Source organism: Alosa sapidissima, chromosome 1, assembly GCF_018492685.1.
Source record: "Alosa sapidissima isolate fAloSap1 chromosome 1, fAloSap1.pri, whole genome shotgun sequence".
NCBI lineage: Eukaryota > Metazoa > Chordata > Actinopteri > Clupeiformes > Clupeidae > Alosa > Alosa sapidissima.
In genome coordinates this window covers 10,685,942-10,706,499 of record NC_055957.1, presented here as the reverse complement: position 1 = coordinate 10,706,499, position 20,558 = coordinate 10,685,942, and the positions used below count along the sequence as shown (strand labels likewise).

The following is a 20,558-nucleotide window of genomic DNA, read 5'->3' as shown; positions in this document are numbered from 1 at the left end:
ACACACACACACACACACACACACACACACACACACACACACACACACACACATACACACACACACACCACTATCACCGGAGTTTATCCGAGGCTCTCCAGAGACTTGTCGGGAATTACAAGCGGATTGTTCAGGAGCGCTTTGCACGTGTTTGCCAGACTTGGTTTGCTGGTGAATGACACACCAGAAGAAGTAAAGAGTAATATTACTGAATGTAGGACCATCACCTTTAAGCACAGCTTTGTGGACTTATTTGACACAGATTTGTATTTTTTGGGTGTGAGTGATATTTGTGCACTGCAGAAAATGCAGCCATATGACAGTTAGTTGCGATGATATTATAGCCACAGCAAAAGTGTTTTTAAAACTTAACTTTGCATATAGTACACATGGTCTGTGTTAGGGTATGCATAACAAAAAGTTATTCATGTGAACACCTGTCTGTCAAACATTCATATGGATGCAGTATATACTTATTATTATTGATTAAAATAATAATTATGTAATTATAATAATAATTATGTAATAATAATTGTTATTATTGGTTGAATGATTGATTATTATTTAATATACTTATTATTGTTTGATTAAAATATGAAATTATAAAACATTCACATTTGGAATCAGTCACAGTTCCCAGTTGCACTTGCAGGTAACAAATGCAGGCTTGTGAGAAAAAGACATGCATTCTTGAAAGACTCATTACAAACCATGATGTGGGAAACTGAAAACTTAATGCTGTGGTGATGTTATTCATGGGAAATGCAATGCCAGAATGTTGTAACCTCCTGCAGACCTTGTTACATGTTGGTCATGTACAACAAAGAATAACAGGATACCGCATGTAATTGTGCAGGAAATGTGTTGCCTCCTTTCAGCTTGAGTTCTCTCAATTAATGCATAGCTGGGATTAGTTGAATTAAATGGATACTCATCAGTAACAACATAGCTGTAATTAGCTGAATTAAACGGATACTCATCAGTAACAACATAGCTGTGATTAGCTGAATTAAACGGATACTCATCAGTAACAACAAAAGTGACTTCCTTGTTTTCTCTCCCATATTAAGTAAGATTTCTGCTATGCACACAAAAGGCTTATTTCACTCCAATGTCCTTTAAATGAGGTTTTGGTGCATTTTTTTTATGTTAAAATGTTTTATTATTATTTATTTTTTAAATCATACCACTAAAGAGCCAAAAGATGGCGCTCATGTTATATCTACTCCATCAAGGACACCAGACCTCTCTGTAAGTCCTAACTCCCCTAGATCTTACAAATATCAAATCTGGAACATGTTTAATTAATTTAAGATGCAGTCGGTGATTGCACAAAATTCCAAGCCCATAACATTTTTGTCACATTCAGCAATTATTTCCTCACAATCCAGCTGCCTATTCCATGAGTACACTGTAAAAATAGGCAGCACACAGGCAGGCATCTGTATAGGCAGCACAGGCTCTAAAAACTGGAATCAAACAAAGTGGGGGCAGCCTGTCCCCCAAACAAAAATGAAACCCTGCGTGGAGTTTCTCTGGGAATACTGAAGGGAGGAGTGAACTATCTCTGGTGTGTTTTATTTGGTCCTTGATTAAAATATAATGTATGTTGTTTAGGGGCAGCCGTGGCCTACTGCTTAGCGCTTTGAACTTGTAACCGGAGGGCTGCCAGTTGCCGGTTCGAACCCCGACCAGTAGGCAGGGCTGAAGTGTCCTTGAGCAAGGCACCTAACCCCTCACTGCTCCCCAAGCAGCGCTGTTGCAGGCAGCTCACTGCGCCGGGATTAGTGTGTGCTTCACCTCACTGTGTGCTGAGTGTGTTTCACTAATTCACGGATTGGGATAAATGCAGAGACCAAATTTCCCTCACGGGATCAAAAGAGTATATATACTATACTGCTTTACTATACTTTTGGACAAAAGCTTCTGCTAATAGTTTTAAATATGAACATAAACTAATGTGACGTCCTGCGCAATTTCAAATATATTACATTACGAAATTTGAGATTTACTGTCTATATGTAATGGCCAGTTTCTCATGAGTTTGAGTTGTGGAAATCAAGTTCATTCTTGCTGATGGAGCTATGGAATAATAGTGAAATAGCATTGTTATTCTATAATAGTGTTATTCCATAATAATGTAATATGGCTATAAAGGGAACCCATACATACTCACTGATTAATAACACCTGTGCAGGGTCGCATTTTAACATTTTATTTTTTAAATTATTACAGTGGAAGATGTCATGGCATGTGTAAGGAGACAACAAATTACAAAAATTTTCATACAAAAATACATTTTACGTAAATAATCATAATATTCTATATACAGAAATAGTCGACTCTACATACTGCATACTCTCTGCTTTTAAACTATTTAAGGACAACATATACAGAATTATAACACTGAGAAGTTATTTTTGCTAAAGCAGTGACAAACCTAAGTCATTATATTTTTGTTGAAAATAACATGGCTGAGATTAACGCTGAACGCTTAAAGTACTATTTTGGTTGCACTACTACAATGTCTGTCAGTCTCTCATTCTGTTTTTTTATGTGTGTGCTCAGGGGATGCTGTCTGACTGTGCCAGCTTTACGTCATAGGTGACCATGTGATAATTGTCCCATGCATAGAGCTTCTTGTTGCCTGGGTTGTAGTCGATCATGCTGTTGTAATGGTAGCGGTTGTTGAAGGGGATGCTGATGGCGCTGCTCTGATTGGTGTCTGTGTCAAACATGTAGCTGATGGTGGTGTTGGGCAGGCTGTAGCTGGCTACGGTGTAGAGCCGTCCACACACCATGAAGCCGTTGGCCACCGTGTTCTTGCGGATGTTGGTCTCCCAGGTCTTGGTCACCTCCAGGCTCTCGGGGTCCAGCTTGGCGATGACGATGGCGCCCTTGGCCTTGCTGGTGCTGTAGATGGCCCACAGGCCCCTCTCGTCCACGGCCAGGTCGATGTCGGTGTAGCCGCCCCAGGAGTATGGGTGCTGGCCGTGGAAGCCGGCGTGGGGCAGGTCCATCCGGGCAGCGACGCTCTCGGTGGCCACGTCGTAGCGGATGAGCGTGCGACTGAGGCGGCGCTGGTAGTAGAGCGAGCCGCGGTAGACCGTGGCGCCAGTGCTCTCCACAGCATCGGGCAGCGGTAGCACCTTCATGGGGAAGCCCCGTATCAGCTGCTCCATGTCCTCGTAGGCGAAGAGCTGCTTGACTTCCTTGCCCACCGCGTCGATTCGCCACACCGTCTTGGGGCCGTAGGGTGGCCCCAGGGGCTCCGGGTCCTGGAACCAGGCGCCGTATTTGCCTGTGATGCTGTCAGCCTTGCGGTGAGTCACCGGCGGCTTTACTGACACCAGCACTCCACAGCCTGTAAAGCCTGAGTCATCAGACAAAGACAAACCCCCAACTTACAGTTTGTAATGACCAAGTTGTTTGGAATGAAAATTACTCTGAATAGTGCATGTTTTGTTTTTATAATCATGCCATTTTGTAAATATGCTCTCAAGGGAGTTGAATGTAAATAATTTGATTTGTTCTCACTGCTTGTTGTCTGTGCTTTGGTACTGGTTATGGCCTGATTTTGTCCCTGCTGGATCTGAGGTGGGGCAGGCACTTCAGACAGCTCTGCCTTCATCTCCTGAAAGGCTCCGCTTCCCAACTGAAAAGCAGGATCTGAGGACAAGTGAGTATGTTATCAAAGACAACAATCAGTCACACATATTTGTTTTGAGACTTTCTTGTGGCATTTCTAAAGCATTGGTTGAAGTTCCTCACACTGTGATACACACTCACAGAACACACACTCACACACATTCATATACAGTACACATTGACAGCACACACGCATAATACCATGTAAATTTGTAGCATAACATTTATAGCATAACACCATGTAAATGTGCACTTTTCCACTACATGAAGTGGTCTCCCCTCATTACCCCTTGGCCCACCTCTCCCTGTCCCTGTCGTTGCTCACCGTTGTCTGGCGTGCTGAGCCGCGGGGGCTGGGGCTGGTGGCAGGGCCTCTGCCTCAGCTGCTCCGTCTCCACCGTCAGCTCCTCCAGCCTCCTCTGGAGGTCCTGCACCTGCCGGCTCAGATGCTCCTTGTCCTGCTGGAGCTGGCTCACCTTCTCCTCCTCCTCCTCCTCCGCTGTCCGCAGCCCAGCTTCACCCGCCACTCCACCTCGCTCCCCCATCAGCCGGCTCACTAGCGCCTCCAGCAGGGTGAGGCGGGTCCTCACGCCCTCGTCCTCGGGGCCCCCGGCTCCCGCCTGGGGGCAGCTGGACTCGGCCGGGCTGTCCACAGTGAAGGTGTACTGACAGCGGCCGGTGAAGTCATCGTTGGCTCTGCGGAGCGATGCGGTTCTGCCCTGCCCTTGGCAGCCCAGCACCAGGCAGCACAGTCCCACGGCGAGCCGGAACCACATGGCTGGTGATGATAGATCTGGAGAGTTGAGCTGCAGGTGAATTTGGTGGTGCTCTTACTCTGGTGGTGGTCTTTTGCTCAGTGTTTGCTCGGCCTGTTCGCTCAGCTTTGGTGTTGTTTTGTCGGGTGCTGTGGTGAGAGGTGTCCTGCTGCTGGGTCCCCTGCTTGTTTGTCTGAGCTCGGTGAGCTGCTGGGCTTGGTATTTATGCTCACGGTGGCGGAGGTGGTGGGAGGAGGAAGAGCACATAGGTGCCTGTCGGAGAGGGGCGTGGGCCGGCAGAGAAGGCAGAGCCACTTGGGGAGAAGTGTGATGTAATGCAAATTCCCCAAATGTTTTTTCCATGTGCAGATCCTGTTTTTGGGCACCCCTGCAACTCCTCAACTTTTACAACACATTTATGGCACCTGTGTGCTCCCCAAGGGGAGGCCTGACTGGCTTCTGCAGAAGGGCAGCTACTCTGGGCACAGACACGTGGATGTGGTGAAGGTCTTGGCCAAGGGTCATGTTTGCACCTCTGGAAAAGGAGTTTCCACAGCTGTTCTTGACCCTGAGGTCTAAAAACTCCATTAGCCAACTGATTCTTATGACTGACAATCCTATTCAAGTTTAACAGTTTTTTTTGTCTGTATCTTAACATTATAAGTGGTGCTTTATTTGTCACACAGCTTTGTATGTTGTTTAGTGGGTTGTACCTTATACCACTGTAAACAAGGGTGTTGATGGTCAGTGTAAGTTTTCCTCTGTAGTGAGATGAGACAGGGATGACCATCATCTTAAGCCCTCCTTACACCAGAAGACTTTGACAATATTTGGGAAAGATTCTTGAAAGATTGTAGTCTTTTAAGTAAAGTTTGAATGGGGGGCATTAGTTAAAATACTGCAATCTTTCAAGAATCTTTCCCAAATCTTGTCAAAGTCTTCTGATGTATGGGTAGCATTAGTTGCAACTCATCCAGATCAGTAAGTCAGGCAGTTGAGAGCTTGACAATTTGAACTTAGATGGAAAACTACCTTGGCCTTTAAAAAGGTAGCACTCATGATTGACTACCTGTTCAGAGTAGGATACATTTGAAAATGTTCACTGTCAATGGATGCCTTTTGAAGATGGCATGATTACATTATTTTGGGCAGTTTTAAAGATTTACAGATTTGTATTTGTTTGCAAGCTAAATTGCCAACATTCTAATCCTAAAGCATCTAAACCAAAATGTTATATACAGTATGTTTGAAGTGGAACTTGACTTGTCACCCTGTCAGAATGACTGATCTGTAGGTGTCAGGGGTCAGTATCCCGGTATTTACTGTTACAACTGGTTGCACATGTGTATACTCTGTTTTATTCACACAGACCTTAAACAGAAGAATCTTAATTTTCATATTCCTCACAATGTAGTTTTTATGCACTACAACCATTAATGGTTCTGTTAACTATTAACAATACACGTAATTGATACTTTCCCCTTTTATTTTAATTCAATCATATAGCTGATTTCAAATAATTTCAGTGGGCATATACTGTACATTTGGTATATGAAACTATTTGATCAATTGACTGATATTTAACAGACAGTTTTATCATTTAATGTAATCAGCACTCGCAACGGCAGAAATCAAACCCGGATCATCTGATTGTCTGTCAGTTACCTTACTGCTGCAGCTCTGCCATGCCCAAACAAAGTTATCCAAATTTAATTGAAGGCCATCCAAAATGTAGGGTGATTTATAGTACAATTTTTGTGACTTTTACTTGTTTATAGAGTGATTGTACACTTTTAAGAGAAAAAAAGAAGTTTATGAACACATCAATTTGTGGCTTGTCATCAGTACATCCACAATTGTAATTTCCAATCTTTTAGCAGCATTGTTTATAAACTGGGGGACAGTCTTTTATGCAAATTAAAGAAATTAAACAGTGTATTGACTGTATCTACATTAATCTCGAAACCCAATAGCCCAAAGAGTGCTTTAATCATATTATTATATATTATTATAAGGATGAAGAAAAGAAATGCATTTCCATGTATAGCCTGCTCCATGTGTATTAACCGCATAGATGAAAAAAATGTTGGCAAAATGAATGTATAAACCTCGGTTAATAGGCGGGAAGTTACGGTAACTGTTTACATGTCCTCTCATTAGCACATCAGCAGGGAGGACAACATTCCATGGTTCTGTCTGTAAACAAGATGCAGTTGCATGATAGATCCCAGCTGCCCTGTGGTAACAGATGGCACCACGACTTGATGTCTGGCCTGGTGTCACAGGATGTCTAGACAGTTATCGTTCATGGAGGAAAAGGTTCCAAGATTCCATCTTCAGAAGTAAAAACATTCATTGTTGAGTGATTTATGGGTGAGAGAGAGAAACTCCTGCCTCTTCTTTTGTGCATGATCTGACAAGTTAACACATCTATTCACTCTACTTCCCAGCAGCTGTTTGGACATTTCTTTCTGTTTGGGGCGTGGCATTTGGACAGCATCCCTGTCTCCTCAACTCCTCAGCAGGTGAGTTGGGCACATGTAACCCCCCCCCCCCCCCCCCCCCCCCCTATTTTGTGAATCCGCTTGCCCACCACACACCCCACCCTCGACCCACACTGAGACAGGAAGTCAAGCAGACTTGTTTATGAGGTGTTTGAAGCAGATGTTTACAATAGGGATAGCACAGTACAGTGATGGTGTCTTAACATAAACAAACAATGAGAGGGTGGTGGTGGTGGTGTGTGTGTGTGTGTGTGTGTGTGTGTGTGTGTGTGTGTGTGTGTGTGTGTGTGTGTGTGTGTGTGTGTGTGTGTGTGTGTGTGTGTGTGTGTGTGTGTGTGTGAGGGGGGCTCCGAGCCTCACGCTAATCCTCTAGGGGTGAAATCATAAATGGCCTTTGCACTCCCTGCCGTGTTATCAGAATGCTGGACAGCTCCATGGCTGAAATGATGATTTATCCTTTGAGCGTTTTCTGAAAGCCACCTTCCCGCTCAGAAGGAATTTTCCACAGGCGCACAACACAGTCCTTGTGCTTACCACTCTAAAAAGGAGACCACTGGATTTTTCTTACAGTCATAAAAGTGGTGAAGGATTGTTAATCTTGTTTCTCCTCCCCAATTCTGTTCAAGATGGGCATGTGATTCAGAAATCCAGGTGTGTAGGCATTGGTCAGGTGACCAATGAAAAAAGGAGCCCAGAAGAGATTGAGGCTCTTAGAGGAAATGGATATAAATGTCTGTCTTCATTATAGGCCATGCATCACAGCCCATACTTTACTACTAGTTCCATTCCAGCTGATGAAAGGTAGACATTATTAGTTTGACCCCAGATGAGTAAGAAGAAATGTGTTTTTGGTTGATGTAATTATGTAATATGGCTCTTGTGTAAAGGTAAGGACACTGGATTGTTGCTGCTTTATCTCAAAGACCGTCACTCTTTTTCACCATTCATGTATCCTTACAAAAGCATAACAGCCACTAGGCCGAAATATGGCTGTCTGTTCTTCCACATTCTACATTCTTCCACATGAACAAGATGATGGCACCACTGAACTGAATCAACTTTGTGGATAATATTAAAGTGAAAGTAAGGAGTTTAATCTAAAGTCTGCATTAGCTAAAAGGCAGTAGACTTAACTTGACCACCAATACCAGCTGTACAGTTAGCACAGATTGAAGCTAGCTGCAGATAGATTCTAGTGATGTCTTTAGTGTATTTAGTGATATGCTGTAAAACCTTTGGAAAACATGTTAATCATTCAGTGCACATACTGTAGGTGTGTAACTAGTGCTTCAACATATGTGATCAATTTTCCAGAATGTTGTACAAGACTGTAGTTAACGGTGTGCTGGCCTGACTTATTGCGACTTTAACCATTGCCTTATGAAAGGCTTCTTTCTCTGACCACCATTCCCTGCACATGGTCATTATAGAAATGGCTGTGCTTATGAGTTTGGAATGCTAATGGGTCTTAAAATACAATGTTTGTCCATTTTCAAATGTGCTTTCGGCAGTTATTTCAATGTGTCGTGCTTCATGATTATGGTGATTATGATTAAAAGTGTGCTGGTTTTCTAACTGCCTATTGAATCTACCTGAGACACTGTGCATTGTGTATACCATGAGGGGACTAATCTGGTTTCACAATAATGGTAAGCAATTCGTTTCACAAGGCCTATAAATTAAACCCTCTTTGAATATAATTATTTTCGTTTCTTTTGTTTAATCTTTATTGTTTGAAGGAGAAAAAAATGTTTTATGGCAACTGGTCATTTACAAGTCTTAGATATGCATACATCCAATGCTACTGGTCTGTTGGAGTGGACATCTAAGAGAAATGTCGTTTTTCACCATCCATATGAGGCTGAATATTTTTACAATATTTGTTGTGTTTATTATTGATCCTTGTGTCAACATAATTAAGACTTCATGTCAAGGACTTATTCTGATTGTGAAACTACCCCTTCACAGGTTACAGTGGTGACCCAACAGCAGGTTGTTTTTTGCCCTGCCAGAATAAAGTGGGTGTGTGAATGGATTTTGCTTCATGAATTACAGGCTGTCTGGTATATGCATCAACCAGGTGTATAATCAAGGAAATGAACAGGGTTTCTGGAACGTTGTTTATCCCACTGACACAATGCTGTTGTTCAATGGCAATGGCACAGGTTTTTGTTGAAGTCACCATGGAAACATGATCAGGGCATGCACAAACCCAGTTGAACTGTCTTTCTGAGCAACTCCTCTCCTCCAACACTTTCTTGTTTTTTTGTTTTTTTTACAGTAGGCAAGCTACATATTAAATGTATGGAATTTCAGTTAAACATTATGTATTTCCCTGTATTCATCTGTGGGTAAGTGGCTCTGTAAGTACAGGCACTGGACTTTCTAATCACAGTACAGTGTAGACAAGCTCTGACAGTCCCTATTATGTCATAACGGTAAAGAACTCCCCAGCTGGAGAAAGGGACTTGTCTTAAAACCATATTTATGAGTCTATAAGCATGAGGGTGTGTTGCCTCTACCTTGAAGGTAATATCTTTGTGAGAATGTGCTTGTGTCCGCTTGTAATCCATGTGCACATGTGTACAAACTTTGTTCTATGACTGGGCAGAGTATCAATGTCACATTCATAGTTGCAAGCAAGAACAGGGAGGAGTGCATGTGCAGATTATGTAATGTCCAACTGTTTTATTCATTTAAATGTTCAAAAACAAGCTGCTCTTGCTTCCTTTGTTGAAATCCCCACCAATTTCTCTCTCTCTCTCTCTGTATGTTTCCCATGATGCTATTAGATAAAAATGTGATATATTACCTAAAATACCCACAATGGATCACTCCCTCTTTCTCTTTAAGCTGATTGAAAATCCAGCTGTATTTTTATCAGTCCAGTTAAATCACCGACTCTATCCTTTTGTGCCTGTTGGCATTTAACGTTTTCCTAGAGGCACACCTAGTCAAGCAAGGCAGAGCGAATTTGCAACAAATGTCCTGAAAAGTCATATTCACTACCAAAGAGAGAGGAATTCAGTCAATGATGCTGATCAATCAAAGGGTTTATTTAACTCATCAAAACACTTCATCAAATCTCATCATGTATTAACATCATACCACCACTGCAACATGCGTGCGTGCGTGTGTGTGTGTGTTGCATCTTACTGTTGATGGTGTTGGTTGTCCCAGCTTGCGTGGACCACACTTAAAAACCACACCCTGACTAATGCAAACCTGAATGAAATAAAAACAGGACATAAGGACATAAACTACTTATAAATAAAAACATCACAAGAAGTTTTTATAAATTCTGATATCAGCATTCTCACCGGGTACTGCAGATGGAGATCAACCGGTAGCTAAATCTGGTACATATCATCTTTTCCCCCTATGTGATTAATGCATTTTGTACACGGCCCCTGTAAAAATAAACTTAATACACTAAACTAAATCATTCCTGATAAATATGTAGACTCTTACACCTCCTAATGTACAGTACAATGTGTCACAAATTAATTTAACCCGATCATTCCAGCTAGTATGACTTGCTGTCCTTGGGCCCTAACACTGCAGAAAGGAGCCTGACTTCAGAAAACAAACACACTGTGACCAACCACAAAAACTAATACAGTACATACAGTACAAACAACATATAAAACACAAAAATCCATAGACATAAGTCATGCACTTTAAAATAAATGATTTAAAACAGTCAATTTTATCAGTCGTCAACTACTAGTGATACTCCTCTCTCACGTTCCTCCAGTAGCACTAGAATAATATTTGTGCATGCATGCGTGCATTTGTAAGGGCTCTTCTGCCCCGGGGGCTGAATTGATGGACTGTGAAATGGCCGAGCTGGAGTCTCTACAGAGGTGAATTCTCTGATGAGAACTGCAGTCGACCCTGGTGACCCAGACAGGATGCGCCGTCCGGACATTCGTAGTTGTACAGGAGCCCTTGTCTGCTCTAGAGATTCACAAAGCAAAGAAGCATGTCCAGACTGGATCACGCAGGATGCAGAACTGCACCCCCCTCCTCCACACACACACACCTGTGTTTGTATTGTGATGTTCTGCCATTTGTCTCTACCATGTGACAAAGACCCATGCTATAAAAACACATGTTTTTTTACTCATAAACAAACAGGCATGGTGCACAGATACTTATACTTAAACAGAGCTATACAAATCTGGTAAAGAAAAACTTACATGGTGAACACAACACTTACAACATTCACCTTATTTAGGAAACAAAACGTCCAAAGTTGACAGTTAAGCAGGAGAATGTATTTGTGCACTCAGTTATGATGAAATTGGGAGCTGTTAAAAGTAATGTGTTCTACACGTGAATCAATAGAGCAGTCGGTGGGACCATGCCATGCTCTGTGACACGTGCTACAGTATGAACAACACAAAAAGCCCTTTACAAAGCCAGAGCATGCATGTGGACTTATCATCACTGTTTTTAAAGTGTCCATGTCCATGAAACAGAGAGGATAAAGCTTCTAGAAGAGAGAATCATATCTTCTTGTTTGAAAGATGCAAATCTTTACATAACTTTTGGTTGTGTACTGTACAAAAATGTGAAGCCATTTTATATTTACATTTGCCATATGGTCTAAACCACCACTTTTTTTTAAAATTCATCAAGTGACATTGCATTAACTTTTGATAAAACATTTGATGTATGTTTGCTGCATATCCATGGGTGTCCCCACAACAGCAAATACCCATCCTTATGACTGACTCTTCCGTTTCCAACTGGCTGCATTTTATGTGGTGAGAGACCAGGGCGGAGTATATCTAATATAAAACTGTGTGACCATGGTAGGACTGAGAACAGGGGAGAGTAGCTATAGGTAAAGTAGGGGCTAATGCATCTAGGGGGCTGAAAAACAAGATTTTGTGACAAACAGCCTACATCTGTCCTCTGTGAAATACAGCTGCAGTTCCACTGATCTTGGGGAGTGTCTGCCTGGGTAGAATTACCACTTTGAAATCCTAAACACTTTGAGTCTAAAAAAGAACTGACCTAATGTGCACCTCACTGGCGTAGACTTGCAAACATACATTTTTGACCCTGATTATTTTGGACACCAAGAACCTTGACATCATACAGACAGGCCATCTTCTGTGACGCATCTGTGTCATGTAAACCATTTCCCTGAATAATTATTCTGTTTCCCAGAGGTTGAGGCAGAATAACTGAAGTGAAATGGCCATTGCATTGGTTTTATATGAATGCATGCAGAAGGGTACATACTCTCAGTTATCACAGTGTTGTATGAGGTAAAAAGCTAAGAGCAAAGAATTGCTATTGTTTGTGATGCTAAATGAGGGATTTTCCCCCAGAGTGTTCTTTTTATCATTTAGAGGTAAAAACAAATGTAAACCCTTTCTATGGATAGGGCTAATGGAGTAATTTCCTCAACACCCCGACATGTGAGCACTTCCTCATCTTTGTGTTAACACTGCCACCTAGTGAGTCCTACTGAGATGATATGGAGTGAAATACCTGTAGATATTGTGGTCAGATATCTCTCATCACTGTTAAGACCGGCCAAGTGTCTACTTGTTGAATGACAAAAGGATTCATATGTATCCAACAGCAATTTACATTAAGTCGACAGAATATAAATACCGAAAATATTTTTGCTGGTCGCTCTGCGGTGTACGCATAACGCACCGATGTAGCATCATGAGTCACGATGAAGATGGCACGATGTAAACAGGAGGGGGCGGGTTTGTTATGTTGTGTGTTCTGCCTATAGGGTGTCTCTTCGTCTGCCTCATCATTACAGCTCTCCTGGCATTGGTTACATAACGCGTCAGTTCTTTCGCGCTGTGCAGCGTTACATTGTAATTAGTGCGGCTGCGTTAAAGAAAGATTAATCTGTCATTGGTGAAAATGGCTCTAGGATGAAGTCCTGACGCACAGATGTAGCTACGCGAATCGATGAAAATACGATTCTACCAGTAGGCTAGGCCATTCATTTAAAGTCAACGAGGAGACAGGCAGGTGATGGTGCGAAATATATTCCGTGAAAATACCAGATCGGATAAGCTTCTTGGTAAACCTGCCTGTTGTTTCGTCGCCCAGCACTGCAGAGGAGAATCACAACGGGTCAAGAGGACAGAGGCAACGGTAAGGCTATTTTGTTTTAGGCCTTGCATCGTCTATTTATTACGACAATGACACAGCGCTCTCGAGACGAGTGACATGGCCGCATCACCCATCATATTTTTAATATATCATTGTGTAGGCCACTACAATTTGTTTGTTCTCACATAGTAGGCTAAGCCATATTGCTTAGTCTGTATTATGCGTTATGTCCGAGCGCATTATTAGCTATGTAACACCAAAGCTCCCCAATGCCCTTGAAAATGTTGTTAATGTCGCGGTGGCTACCAACTGCGCAATATTCTCTTCATCTGTCTTCAGCTGAATCAACCGTTGGTTTAGGACAGTGTGCGCCTAGATGACTACACATCCACCACCTCGGTAGCCTGGACCAAGATATCATTGCATCCTTTCTTTCTGCCCACGCACCTCGCGTTATCACTCGGCCAGCACCATGGGTAACCAAGGCATGGAGGATCTGATCCCCCTGGTCAACAAACTCCAAGATGCATTCAGTAGCATCGGCCAGAGCTGCAACCTCGACCTGCCACAAATCGCCGTGGTCGGAGGGCAGAGCGCCGGAAAGAGCTCTGTACTGGAGAACTTCGTGGGAAAGTAAGGACCAATTAAGCACACCGACGATTACACATGATTTTTCAATGTATGACAGCGAAGTGACTGGTCTAGGTTGGTAATCCGAAGGCTAGCAGAGCCTTCAATTAATCCAATAGAAACGGTTCTCTCTGAACTGTCTCCTTGCTAAGCCGCGAGAGCACACACAGGCTGCTCTTTTCCGAGTTTCCTACAACGGCTTATTTTTAACCCGGTCCTACACTGCATGAATATGTCAAGGGAGTTAGTATATGGGTTACACTGCCATCGTCGTAGCTTCATTAGCAGTTCCCCTGTGCATTATCAGCAGGGTCTCTGATGGCGTCACGGTCAAATAAGATCAAGAAAAGACTGCGTGAAAGGCTGCCGCTGTTTAGATTTAATTCCAAATTAAACACATCTAAACAGCCACATGGTTTTACTGTTTTGACCTTCCTGTGAAGTATAATGTAGCCTGTCATTTAATGCGCCGGTCAGTAGCTTGTCATTAATTTAAAAAAAAACGTTTAATGAAATGTTTACTTGAAACTGCTAATAAGACCACTAAAGTCCATTAGCCTATGTTTGTTGTCTGTGTATTGTTATGAGGCTTGCGGTCGGGTTTAGAGACGTAGGCTATTAACGTCTCCCTAAGCCCCATCAGTCACTAGTTGTCCACATGCTGTGCTATGGCATTTCTCACTGCGCTTACCTGTGGTCTCCCGTCCCCTCAGTCTATAGGAGGCAATGCAATCAATAGAGTGCTGTCTGAATGAGATACTCATGGACACCCCTGCCCTCTAAGCACGCCAACTGTCTTATAATCACGGAGTAGGCATGAAAAAAGACATGAATAGGCACGGATAAAGACGTGTTATGGTCTACACCTTACATTAAAAGGATTTGTTCATTAACTAATGGATAGAAAGATATGTAGTGACATTTTGCCCAAACATGGGACAATTCAATTGCATCTTTAGTGTCATTTTCTGATTAGATGAATAAATAGCTCTAAATTGTTTCAGTTGATTTACCCAGCCATGAATAAATATAGCAATCTTATCTAGCTTATATCAGTGCTACCTTGAATGTTTAGCCTTTAATATAATCTATCATCTAAATTGTTGTTTTTACTCACTACCCGAGGGACTTCCTGCCCCGTGGTTCTGGGATTGTCACTCGCCGACCCCTGGTTCTCCAGCTCATCAGTGCCACCACAGGTACACACACTGGGCACAACAACCCAACTCTGATGAACTAAATCACGTTTTAGTTTAATTTAGTTTTTTAGTTTAGTGTATCTAGCAGCAAAACACACCCTCTCTTTTGGTTCATTTCATTCTCTGTCTCTCTGCCACACTGTCTCACTTACACACACACACACACACACACACACACACACACTTTTCATAACATTAGTATCATATTACTGAATACTAAATTCTATGATTTCCTTGTATGTGCAGAATATGCAGAATTTCTCCACTGCAAAGGAAAAAAGTTCACAGATTTTGATGAGGTGCGTCAGGAGATCGAGAACGAGACAGACCGTGTGACGGGAGCCAACAAGGGCATCTCGCCGGTCCCCATTAATTTGCGGGTGTACTCCCCTCATGGTAAGGATCTCTCCTCTCTCAGGTTTACCTGTCATGTGCATGTAATACACAGCTTGTTACGCATGCAAAAACATCATGACCAACATCGCTAATGCTAACGTGCTTCTCCCTCTTCCCCAGTGCTCAACCTGACTCTGATTGACTTGCCCGGCATCACAAAGGTGCCGGTGGGGGACCAGCCTGCAGACATCGAGCAGCAGATCAGGGAAATGCTCATGCAGTTCATCACCAAAGAGAGCTGCCTCATCCTGGCCGTCACACCTGCCAACACTGACCTGGCCAACTCAGATGCCCTCAAGCTGTCCAAAGATGTTGACCCCCAGGGTGAGGAGCCAATTTGCCCCATCGGTGGGAGATAAATGTATTCTTGGCCAAAGACCTGTACTATACCTTTAGATCACACAGCCTGCTCTAGTCATACAGTGTTGCATGTCTGGTAAATTTTTTCCTTGTCATTGACTATGTTTATATGGACATTAATATTTCAACTATTGACCTTATTCAGAATAAGACAATACTGTGATTATGGGGTTTATAAACGTTGTTGATAGAATATTCCATTCATATTTCCGTTTACATGTAGCATAACATATTCCGATTATTACTAGCAAAGTCGGTTGATTCTGTAGACATTTCTGCACTGAAAATTCGAATAGGATGATATTATGAAATGAAGGTGTACGCATACATACGTACGTAGGCAACACACCTCAGTAATGCGACTAAGATCAGAAAACTTTACATGTCTGAATTTGATTATCGCTTGTTCTAACTATGACCTTATTCGGGTTAAGGCAATCAGAAAATGTTGTTTGCATGGCAGCGTCTTATTCGGAAGATTGTTTTAATTGGATTAATATCGGAATATGAATGTCCATGTAAATATAGTCATTGAGAAAGGCTACTGTACTGTACTGTAAACTGATTTAGTGCTGAGAAGCCCAATTGAGAATTACTCATGTAGATGATAGGGATTGAGTGTTTGCATTTTGTATATAGCCAGTAGGACAGTAGGTTGTGTTTGGTTTGTGATGTCAACACATGGCTGGGTGTGGAGTGTGCAGCATCATTTTGTTCTCATGACTCTTGTGTGTACAGGTCTTCGCACCATAGGCGTGATCACCAAGCTGGATTTGATGGACGAGGGCACAGATGCCAGGGAGGTTCTGGAGAACAGGCTGCTACCTCTGAGGAGGGGTGAGGCCTTTTTGTAGAATTGAATCAATTGGTTTTCTTTTTTACTTTTGGATCATTCATTCCTATATTTCTTGTTTTTTGTTATCTTTTTCATGAGATGCTCACGAGTCTCCGTCTGTGCTGTCCCTGTGCTCTTCTCCCCCCTTCTCAGGTTACATTGGTGTGGTGAACCGCAGTCAAAAGGACATTGAAGGCAAGAAGGACATCAAAGCTGCCATGGAGGCTGAGAGGAAGTTCTTCCTCTCCCATCCCTCCTACAGACACATGGCCAGCACCATGGGCACCCCCTACCTGCAGAAAGTGCTCAATCAGGTAAGAGGAAAAGGAAGATCTCTGGGTGTACTTGTATCAGACCTAAGCCTTGTGTGTGGATCATATTCAACTATATACATGATGAAGTAAGTAAATTAAGTAAATACTTTTCTGAATTTTCCTCACGAGGCTGACAGGTTTATGGCTATGGTTGCTGTTTATTATTCATGATTCAGGATACATTGGTAGCTTGAGAAGATGGAAGCTGGTTTTGCCTAGCCCGAGCTTTCTAAACAATGAATTCATCACACGTTTTTTCTCCTTTGGTTTTATCAGCAACTGACCAATCACATCCGAGATACGCTCCCAGCATTCCGGAGTAAGCTGCAGTCGCAGCTGCTCTCTCTGGATAAAGAGGCAGAGGAGTACCGCCACTTTCGCCCCGATGACCCTTCCCGCAAGACCAAGGCCCTCCTACAGTGAGTAGCCCCACACTCTGGCTTAGCTAGTTGATTGAATCTTTTTTCAGTTATTTTTTATGGGGTTTTTTTGCACTGTATATCTGGATCTTGCAACTACTATGAGCACAGGCCATGCTGCTGTTTTTGGTATTAAAGTCTATTTGGAGGCATTGTTGTGCTCTCCAAGCTAGTCACCTGTATAGTCAGTGATCTTGGTTAAGGAATGACAACTCAATATCCACCAGTCCAGTAGACACAAAGCGCTCAAGGGGCAAACATATCTGAGAGTCAAAGAGAGTCCGACTCTTTGTGCAGAAAAAGGCACCAGATCATTGACAGTGTGGTGTGGCTTTGTTTGCAGGATGGTGCAGCAGTTCTCTGTGGACTTTGACAAACGCATTGAGGGCTCAGGGGATCAGGTGGACACGGTGGAGTTGTCCGGAGGAGCCAAGATTAACCGCATCTTCCATGAGCGCTTCCCCTTTGAGCTGGTCAAGGTGGGCAGTGCCTGAGTAGAACTGTCTTCGGTCAGCCATTCATCTTATTAGTTCTTGTTGTTTCTTTTACCATTAACATACACTGTTTGTCTGCTTTTGGTTTTCAGATGGAATGTGATGACAAGGACATGCGTCGCGAGATCAGCTATGCCATTAAGAACATTCACGGAATCAGGTGTGTGTGTGTGTGTGTGTGTGTGTGTGTGTGTGTGTGTGTGTGTGTGTGTGTGTGTGTGTGTTTGTGTGTGTGTGTGTGTGTGTGTGTGTGTGTATGTGTGTGTTTGTGTGTGTGTGTGATTGACAGTGAAGGACAGTAATGGTTAGCTCAAGGACAATTAGCCTGGAAGGCCTTTTAGCATGCAAGGTTGCAATGGAAGGTTTACTCAATGTTAGTTCTTGTCCAGTTCCAGCAATGCCACCTGTTAATGTCACCTCCTCCTCCTCATCCCTCTCTCCTGCCGGCTTCCTCCCTCTGTCTGTCCATCTCTCATTCTAGGACAGGACTGTTTACTCCAGACATGGCCTTCGAGGCCATCGTGAAGAAGCAGATAGTGAAGCTAAAGGAGCCTTGCATTAAGTGCATTGACCTGGTCATCCAAGAGCTTATTAACACTGTGCGCCAGTGCAGCAATAAGGTATCGTTGTTTCCCTGTCTGCTGCTAGTCTCGCGTGAAGGACATTCTGATAGGATTTTCAATACATTCGCGTGAAGGACATTCTGATAGGATTTTCAATACATTCAGTGTTTTACGTAATCCCAGTTAATCTAAGGTTTTGAATTGATACTTGAGGCATGCTGCAGTTCATGGACAGAGTATAAGCAGTGGGTTCACATCTGTTTACTTCCTCTCCTTCTCAGTTGGACACTTTCCCAAGGCTCAGGGAGGAGACAGAGAGGATTGTCACTACACATATCCGTGACAGAGAAAGTCGGGCCAAGGATCAGGTAGAACACACACACACACACATACACACACATACTGTACACGCACACACACACACACGCACGCACACGCACGCACGCACGCACGCACACACACACACACACACACACACACACACACACACAGTCCCTAATCCATAAACCGCCAGTCATTTGCAAAGCACACAATGGCGAGATATTCTGGCAATCTATTTTGCACATTCTGTGAAGAGATAATCTCTCTACCTGACTCTGTTTTCAGGTTTTGTTGCTTATTGACATCCAGCTCTCTTACATCAATACAAACCATGAGGATTTCATCGGCTTTGCCAAGTAGGTGTCACGTCAGCATTTACTGTAAAACGTCTAAAACACTACTGGACTCTGGTCACATGTGTGTACTTCTTTGATACTTTTATGGATAAGGATATAGCAGTGCAGAAATAATAGCAGTACAACGTCAAAACACACATGGGAACAGCGAAAGTGTTGCTAATTGGCATTGATTTTTCATGAGCAGAAGCTCTCTTGAGGGCTTATGTAAAAGCCTGGCAGTCTCTGAGACTTGTCACAGAATAATGACACTCCTCTCATTTGTCCTCTCCCTTCTTTCTCTCCCTCCCCCTCTCTGCTCTCGCCTTGCAGTGCGCAGCAGCGGAGTAGCCAGGCTAGCAACAAGAGCTCCGCAGGCAACCAGGTAAATGAGGCATGTCGTTTTGAGTTCTTGTGCGTTAGCACTAGTCCAGTGGTAGAAAAGTACATGTGTTTCTGTGTTGGTTGAATGCGTTGAAGGCCTAAGGACAGAGTGACTTTTGAAAGTTGGCCGAATCGACAGAATTAGGCATGGTTAGATCAGCAGGGATCAGGTTAGCGTTTGCTTTTATTCGGATTAAGGGTGAGATTGGGAGTTTAAAATCTGTTTGCTTAGCCAACTCTGCCCCTTTTTTTCCATGGGAGCTCATTTATTTTGCCAGTGTCTAAACTACATACTCGCCAGCAGATCTGTCAGATCAGTCAGATCTGTTTTTGTCATCATGTATATGATGTCCTTGTGGTATATATTTTATACCACATGCACCCATGTTATTATTTGATTTTTTTTTTTAATTTGAATTATTTCTCATTTCTTTGAGGCATGTTTAATACATTCTGAATGTACATTTGAATTCTGTTATTCTCTGTGTTTTCATTTTTTGGCTTTAATCCATCCTCTCTAGTTTGATTTACAGTCTTTTTTCATTGAGATGGTGGAAGTTCTTTTGTTCTTTATTTTGTTGACGTCGGCTCAGCCCAGGCTGTGTTCAGATGTCTTTGTAAACATCCCTCTGTGTGTCACCACGCTGCCCGCATGCATGCCATCCACAACCTGTCTGATCAGCTTTCCTTCTCCACCAGCCCGGCATGGGCACCCAGGTAAGTGTGCAGGCAGCCAGGACATCCTGGGCCGCTCCCTCGCTCACTCCCACACCCACAAATGCTGGAGAATGTGTCGATGCGCCCTCTAGTGGTCAATTTAGGATGCTGCATAGTTTTTCAGTTGATGAGAGAATCCTCTCCTGACAGAACCTTTGTCATGTCCCTGTGTGTGTTTAATTTATAGAGCTGTTGTGTTTTTAGAATGTTGTCCCATGTCCACTGGTTGAAGGTGTGTTAGCTGGCACAAGTGGTTTTAGTTTTGGACATTTACAGTTGCGTGCGTGCATCACTATTAAGATTATTACTTTTTCACAATCCTATTGTTTGGGATTAGCCTTAGATGTACCACATGCTATGAGGTCAATTTTGAGGGGGAAAAAATCTTGTTAACATGGTTCTCCATGTTAATATGGCCGCAGCATCCTACCCTAGAGTCCTCTCCCTAGTGTGCATCCAGCTGTACAGCTGTTAGGTCACACTCCAGTTGACCTGCTGGTGTTCCCCAAGCTGTAATACCCACTTGTGCTCTCTGTGAATGTTAGCCAGCTGATACTGCCAGCTGTTTTAATCCCTTCCTCCCTCCTC

The 20,558-nt window shown here is 43.0% G+C and overlaps 2 protein-coding genes across 3 annotated transcripts in view; one reads left to right on the top strand and one right to left on the bottom strand.

Annotated features, from left to right (window-relative positions):
- Positions 1 to 2,199: 2,199 nt before the first annotated feature.
- LOC121713760 (myocilin-like) lies at positions 2,200 to 4,580 on the bottom strand. The gene is made up of 3 exons (XM_042098655.1): positions 3,974 to 4,580; positions 3,538 to 3,669; positions 2,200 to 3,373 (listed from the first exon to the last, which is right to left on the bottom strand). The coding sequence occupies exons 1-3, from the start codon at positions 4,422 to 4,424 to the stop codon at positions 2,565 to 2,567; spliced, it is 1,392 nt and encodes a 463-aa protein (XP_041954589.1). The 5' UTR covers positions 4,425 to 4,580; the 3' UTR covers positions 2,200 to 2,564.
- Positions 4,581 to 12,715: 8,135 nt separating this feature from the next.
- dnm3b (dynamin 3b) overlaps positions 12,716 to 20,558 on the top strand; it is a 20,224-nt gene continuing 12,381 nt past the window's right edge. Inside the window, exons 1-15 of one of the 2 annotated variants that reach the window (XM_042103463.1) lie at positions 12,716 to 13,045; positions 13,343 to 13,636; positions 14,759 to 14,832; positions 15,079 to 15,228; positions 15,349 to 15,552; positions 16,327 to 16,425; positions 16,577 to 16,737; positions 17,014 to 17,156; positions 17,500 to 17,635; positions 17,743 to 17,810; positions 18,132 to 18,270; positions 18,495 to 18,581; positions 18,820 to 18,890; positions 19,203 to 19,254; positions 19,953 to 19,970. In XM_042103463.1, the coding sequence (XP_041959397.1) occupies positions 13,476 to 13,636; positions 14,759 to 14,832; positions 15,079 to 15,228; positions 15,349 to 15,552; positions 16,327 to 16,425; positions 16,577 to 16,737; positions 17,014 to 17,156; positions 17,500 to 17,635; positions 17,743 to 17,810; positions 18,132 to 18,270; positions 18,495 to 18,581; positions 18,820 to 18,890; positions 19,203 to 19,254; positions 19,953 to 19,970 (1,563 nt within the window). In that variant the 5' untranslated portion in view covers positions 12,716 to 13,045; positions 13,343 to 13,475. The remainder of the gene's footprint in view (positions 13,046 to 13,342; positions 13,637 to 14,758; positions 14,833 to 15,078; positions 15,229 to 15,348; positions 15,553 to 16,326; positions 16,426 to 16,576; positions 16,738 to 17,013; positions 17,157 to 17,499; positions 17,636 to 17,742; positions 17,811 to 18,131; positions 18,271 to 18,494; positions 18,582 to 18,819; positions 18,891 to 19,202; positions 19,255 to 19,952; positions 19,971 to 20,558) is intronic. The other variant, XM_042103468.1, reaches the window with a different exon arrangement.

Coding starts and splice junctions, on each gene's coding strand:
- LOC121713760 (XM_042098655.1), bottom strand. CDS start 4,424: ATGTGGTTCCGGCTCGCCGTGGGACTGTGCTGCCTGGTGCTGGGCTGC. Junction 3,670..3,973: donor GCTCAGCACGCCAGACAACG/GTGAGCAACGAC, acceptor ACTTGTCCTCAG/ATCCTGCTTTTCAGTTGGGA. Junction 3,374..3,537: donor CAAAGCACAGACAACAAGCA/GTGAGAACAAAT, acceptor CTGATGACTCAG/GCTTTACAGGCTGTGGAGTG.